General features: G+C 33.6%; 1 protein-coding gene across 1 annotated transcript; it reads right to left on the bottom strand.

Moving 5' to 3' along the window:
• Nucleotides 1–637: 637 nt before the first annotated feature.
• areg (amphiregulin) lies at nt 638–6,017 on the bottom strand. Its single transcript, XM_088911461.1, has 6 exons — nt 5,911–6,017; nt 4,920–5,135; nt 4,280–4,493; nt 2,437–2,604; nt 1,616–1,722; nt 638–1,250 (listed from the first exon to the last, which is right to left on the bottom strand). The coding sequence occupies exons 1-5, from the start codon at nt 5,945–5,947 to the stop codon at nt 1,626–1,628; spliced, it is 732 nt and encodes a 243-aa protein (XP_088767587.1). The 5' UTR covers nt 5,948–6,017; the 3' UTR covers nt 638–1,250; nt 1,616–1,625.
• Nucleotides 6,018–6,388: the final 371 nt, after the last annotated feature.

Here is a 6,388-nt window from a genome sequence, read left to right as displayed (position 1 = left end):
ACTTCCAGCTCATGCCTTTATCCTTCCTGGAATGCACTGAACCACTGGCAAATTTTTGCACATGCCAAACGGAGTATTGCCTCTGTTTTGCAATAGATAGACATCCATATATTTCCAAAGCAAAAAAAAAAATTGAATTGTTTAATTGAATGAAAGCACAGCAGGTTCTCAATGAAACAATATGGCATTGCACAACATTAAGATTTGCTTGAAAAAGTCACTTGTTTTATTGAATTTGTCACTTAAAGTAGTAATTCTGTGTGAGCCATGAACACACTTTTGATTGTGGTGAAACTATAATTGAGTACATTGGCTTTTTAAAGGGAGGCAGGTTAATGCAAGCCTACACTTTTGCAACAAATTCACTGCTGATGTGACAGAAAAAAAATAATTAAAAGGTTCAGCAACTGTTTTTAATAAATATAACACCTCTTTCTCTTTTGTTCTCTATTTAAATCTTTTAAATATTGTACTAATTTCGGCAATACATTTTTCAGTTTAAAATGTTTTAAAACCCCTGATTTTTAAATATTAACTCATGAAATATTATAAATTAATAGCAGGTTTCTTCTCATGATTGAAAACATTTTTTTGTAATCTTTAAATACAAATCCAGAGAAATGAAAATACAACGATATTTGAATAAGTGTAACTGATTTTATTTAAACAGTTGGGCTGAAAGTAACATTTTTCAAATAAATAAACACACAAATAAATAAATAAAAAAAGATAAATTATTTTTTTGGTTTTTGATGTACAAAAAGTAACACTTAGGTCCAGTGTAAAATGAAAAAAAAAACATTATGTACAAATTTAAATAATAAATACAATAATAAATATACTTGTCACACATTGTGGGTTTCTGCAGATTGAATTATTTAACTGAATTTCAGGAGGAAGTCAAATTAATTTGCCTCCATTACATATAAATACTCTCTGGCTGCCATCAACTCTGCATATATCTTTTCTGCACCCCTCCCTCCTCCCCAGCTTCACCTTTGCAGCTGCCTCCCTTGTTCATTCCTCATGAAAGGGAGTGTGACGACACTGATCTTCAGACACTGCTTTTATTTCCTCAGCCAGGTGAGTTAACACCCACGTTTTAAGTATAGTGTTCCTTTATATTTGTTGGCTTGTTATTAGAATATGACTGAACTACTGAAAATATATAACTCCCTATTATGTTTCATATTTTTCCATGTTCTTAGATCTGTGCTTGGTTCCAAGTCACTCAATATTTGTTCTTCTTTCTGCAAGAAAAAAAGTAACATAAGGACATAAGAAAGCTACCAAATGAGAGCTAATTTTACATGTTACTAAGGATTTTGTTCAAATCAATTGTATGCACTTTATTTTCAGGACAACTTACAGGTAAGTATTAATGTATTTTTATCTTGGTTTGACTTTTATGACTTACAGTCACCTATAAAAGTCACCTATAAAAATCAATGTTTCAATCATGATTATTTTCTCTCGGTTCTTAGATCATCACTTGATAGATTGACAATTCAGTTTTTACTTGGATAAATGCCATATTTATCCATTTAAAACAGTGTACAAATTGATACAAATTGCAGTAAAAAGCAGTTAGGTTTCATGACAACAAGAACATTACCTGCTGTCGTCTACACTGCTATATCACCATTTTCTTGTCGAAGCTTCTCTTTTTCACTGCTTTCTCCAAGGCACTTTGCTATGAAGGGCTTTCTGTGATTTCTGTAACTGATAAGAAAAAGTGGAACTTGACGTTAGTTAAAGGAAGCTTACAGCTACGGACAGTTCATGAGAAAACCCATAAGAGCTTTGTTTGTTAATTCATGAGCAGAATTCTCTTCTCCTGACATTATATAATGTTGTTACATGTTAGTCTTCAGAATTATTAATAAAAATGCTAGCTTTCAGAAAAAAATGAAGCCAAGCTGAGGTTCCTTTACTGCTAAAGAAAACTACAGTATGATGATTTGTACTGTACCTAATTTTTAAGTCAGAGGGGCCTTTGTTTAGTTTTAAAAATGTTTTTACTCATGGTTCAAGTAGTACATGAGGGGGGAAAGAGAAACTGGAACTGTAAAATACCTAGCATATTTTCTGGTGTGACCTTACTGATTATATCATATGGCAAATATAAGTACTTTTTTTAATTTAAGTTTGTAAAATCCTTAATGGAATGTATAAAGGATTCCAAAGGATTGAGCTGTGAGCTTCTTACAAGATGACTGAAACTTGCCAGAACCAGCTTTTGCAGGACAAGGAACTGTATTACTGTACATTGGTTAAAACCAAACAGCCATAGCATTTAATATAATTTAACAAGCTTTAAATTTTGCAGACTAGGTCTTTAGAAAACTAAAGACACTGAAGTTTTCTAGACAGAATTTGCTATATAGTGCTTGTCACATGAAGTTGTGAGGTCGAGTGGGAATTTACTATACTTACGGGCCACAAATAATTAGAAGGATGGCTATTAAGCTGATCACAGAGAGTGCGACTGCTATTATTACTAGGACAGTCTGAATGACGTCTGTATTTATCCAGTCTTTTTCTTTCTGTCCAGTTTTCAACAACTGGATTCCACATCTTTCTCCATCATATCCCTTTAAACATCTGGAATAAAGAAAAGACACATTTTGATAAACATATATCCATGCCAATCGAACAGTACTATACAAATATCTTTGTCATTTGATTGTTGAACTCTAAAGAAAAGACTGACTGTGTGATTAATTAAGCTAATTCAGGATAATTAAGTTACCTTTCACGTTTCTTTTTATCCTTCTATATGGGAGTGGTAGGTACATGAATCAAATGCGATTAAACCTCAGGTCATGTGATACTTTTGGGAACTGAATCTCTGAGTTTTGTTTCTAGCAGGTGTCTTATTCAAATTTTCTGGAAGGCCTGGTGTCTTCTGGTTTGTGTCTGAGGTGTACTATAGCTAACTGTACCTTTAATGGTGTAACTGCTTTGACCAGAAGACCTGAGGACCTCCAGGAAATGAGTTTGAGACACTTTGGTTTAGAACAGGGATAGGCAGTCCTGGTCTTGGAGTTCTGAGTTGGTTTTCATCCCAATCTCTTGTCAGCCTAAATAAGCTCCTTATTTGTCTTAATAAGAGAAATTCAACATCTTGTCCCAGTTTTTCTGGTACTGATGCCTTGAAGAGGCCTAGAAACCCAGCATACTCAGTGATCCCCCAGACCAGGACTGTCCAGCCCTGGTTTACAATGTGACATTGTGATACACGTTTCTAAATGACCACACAACACTGCTGCCATTACAGTGCAAGAGCTTCAAGAGGCAAAAGGCAAAATCCAACAAATCTGAAAATAGGTCTTTACAGCATGTTGCTGTATTCTGTTATGGTTAGCGTTACTGCTCTCAATTTTTTGTGCGTCAGTATTTACTTAAGTTTCCCTTTTCATGCAACGGTTGACAAAAGATCTGCACTGTAATGTATATATACAGTATTAAACAATGCGATGAATTCCTGAGAAAAGGTGAATGAACCTATTCAATGACTAACCACGTGAAATCTGTTTAACCTTAGACCTCTTTCAAGTTAGTCAACATAAGTTTTAATCTTTTCGTGTGGGTGGGTCTTTATTCACTACAGGTATGAACTGAGTGAGATTTAGCCATGGTTGAGTAAGTTCTGCTGTTGTTAACCACTAATAGAGACAATTTTTGTGGCAGTAAATTGAGTAATATTATTCAAGGCCACATATGACCCAACAGTAAATAATCCAGGAAAAATCTGTGAATTCTTGAAATTGTTTTGTTGAAACGCATCTCTGAAAATGATAGTGAAAATGGGTCTCCATAGATATAAAAGGTATTACTAGACAATTTGGTATGATGACGTGATTTCAAAATAATAAGTTTCTGCTGAAGTGCAAAAATGAAAATAAAGAAACTAAAAATGTCTAAGTTTGATGTGAAATATGAATTTTGAACCTCACATATAACAGCAGAACAAGATGGCCAACTACTGTATACTGTATATCTATCAATCCCAATCATTTCAAATACATAAAATAAATTTTAAGTTTGAACTGAGTAATAAAATGTTTTTTTGTTAAAAAATAAAACAGATCTCTTTTGACCCATGTTGATTTTTTTCTTCACAAAAATGTTACAAATGACAATTTAAAAATAAATCTACAAATACAAAACTCTTTCACATTCTTCCCCAAGGCTGAATTGTTTAAAAGAAAATATTATGACGTGGACTTTGTCACATCGGTGACAAACAGTGAGAGAAGAATTTTGCTGCACTCACATGCAAGTAGGTTCATCCAGCTCCTGATTATAAATACATTGCCCATGGATGCAGTAATCCGCATGTGTGGTGATGCAAGGGTCTGGTGTCACTTCCTTCTCTTCCTTTCCTTTCAAACTCTTGCCATTCTTTTCTCCCTTAGATTTGCCCTTTCGTTTTCCTTTTCCCTTTTTCTTGCTCTTTCCCTTGTCCTCAGGCCGGGCAACAGGCTGAACTGGAAAAGCAACACAAGATGAAAAGGTCAGTACCTGTCAGAAATGTGGCTTCCCTGAAATGTGCCATGTAATTTTAAATAGAAGGTGTACTGTACGTACAAGCCCAAAAGAACAGAAATTTGGGAAAATGGGTCAGAAAACTTTTTACATCTATAGCCTGGAGTTAAAATCTATGAGAAATAGATTTTCATAGAATGAAAATCTGTAATGAAAAATAATTATAATATAATAAGAAGAATTATTGTCTGTCTGTTAAATCTTATTTTCTGAGTTACTAAACATACTTACGAATCAACAGCAGCTTATCTCAAAATGCCACATCGTTGATTTAAAAGCTATCTTTCTAAAGCTGTGCAAGAAAGTAGAAAGTATGACCAGCATGTTTCAATGGAGGATTTTTATAGAAACAAAAAACTGTTCATTACCTCTTATTAGTTCTGGATCTACAAGTGATCCCTCTGTTGGTGACAAGTCACCTTCATTTTCATCATCCTCATAATCTTCATTGGAGTTCTCAAGGCCATCTCCTGAAGAGACATTATTTGTTGCACCACTGTGGTCATAAGCTACAGTAGGAGCTAAGATTCCTTTACTGTGTACTTCATCCTGATGAGATCCTGGAATGCCTATTAAGCCACATACTGTGGAGAAAAATAGAACACAACTGAGTATACATTTTATTGGAACTTCAATGCATTACAGTAGAACTGGAACTACTATTATGTAAAAACATGATTAAATTTAAAATACTCTATTAAAAATCCAAAACAAACTTTGAATATTTAATAGACCACATTTCACACCTTTAATGGTAAAATTCAAAATGTGTCAAAATGAAAAGCATCCCATAGTAACATTTTTAATCATACTGTAGTACAGTATTTTAGCATTTTTTTGTAATGGTGCTGATCAGTATGTCTTTGGGACTTTGAATTATTTTCTGAACAAATGATATGTCTTAAATACCTAATGTGTCCTTGCATGTCAGAATGAAATGTTGTAACATACTGCAATACATTCTAAAAGAAAGTCTCACGCAGCAGCCCTTTATAATAAAAGTGTATTTCCAACAAAACTATCAAATGTAAGGCAGTTTATTGTAAAATAACTCTCCTATTCTACTATTGTACTACAGTATATATAAAGTTTGCTTAATATCTAGAACAGCCTCTCTTTGTACAGTGATAATGAAAGTGTATGTCTACTCTGGTTAAAACAGCACACAAAAGACAGTAACTTCCTCAAACAGAAACAAAGATTGATTCAATTCATAACATATTCAGAGGTATCCATGTCTTGACAGGGTTTTACCAAAAAAGCAGTGCAAAACATTTCTTGTTTTACAGTTAATTTTTTTCTCGATCTTTTAAAAGTAGATATAAAAAACAACAAAAAGTAGCCTTTAAAAAAACTTACCTAAAACTCCTGAAATAATACAAAATAGCTTGTTCATGTTTCAGACGGAGTTTCCTTCTCAAAGAAGTTTTCAGTCAGATGGTAGGATTTCTCTGTCCCTGTGCTCTGCGGCTCTGTGCCTTATGACTGTTTTATCTGGGAAGCAACCAATCAGAGGAATGATGTCACGCCTTCATCAGAAAGTTATAGCCTAAAGCGGAATTTCAATGGTAAGGACACACATACAAGAATATTAATCACCACAGAGTTATGGTACTGAAACTCATTTTCATTCATAAAACTCCAATACATGTTTCAGTGTGGCATAGGTTTGCAGTTTTTCCTACAGCTTTATATCTGTACATTTTTTCAAAGAAAATAAGTGAAGTATTGTTGTTAACCAAAGTTTATGGGGTACTGTTAGTATTATGAATCTTTTTGAAGAACATTTTGTTCATTTCAAACTGTATAAAAGTAACAATACAGTTTTATTTTTGAG

Source organism: Atractosteus spatula, chromosome 3 (assembly GCF_055471065.1).
Source record: "Atractosteus spatula isolate fAtrSpa1 chromosome 3, fAtrSpa1.hap1, whole genome shotgun sequence".
NCBI lineage: Eukaryota > Metazoa > Chordata > Actinopteri > Semionotiformes > Lepisosteidae > Atractosteus > Atractosteus spatula.
Note: the sequence above shows the minus strand (reverse complement) of the source record. Positions and strands in the feature narration are given on the sequence as shown.

Bases quoted from the DNA above. Each gene is read 5' to 3' on its own strand.
- areg (XM_088911461.1), bottom strand. From the start codon at position 5,947: ATGAACAAGCTATTTTGTATTATTTCAGGAGTTTTAG. The intron at 5,136-5,910 runs GTAAGTTTTTTT...TTTTCTCCACAG, and splicing joins TATTATTTCAGGAGTTTTAG to TATGTGGCTTAATAGGCATT. The intron at 4,494-4,919 runs GTAATGAACAGT...TTGCTTTTCCAG, and splicing joins AGATCCAGAACTAATAAGAG to TTCAGCCTGTTGCCCGGCCT.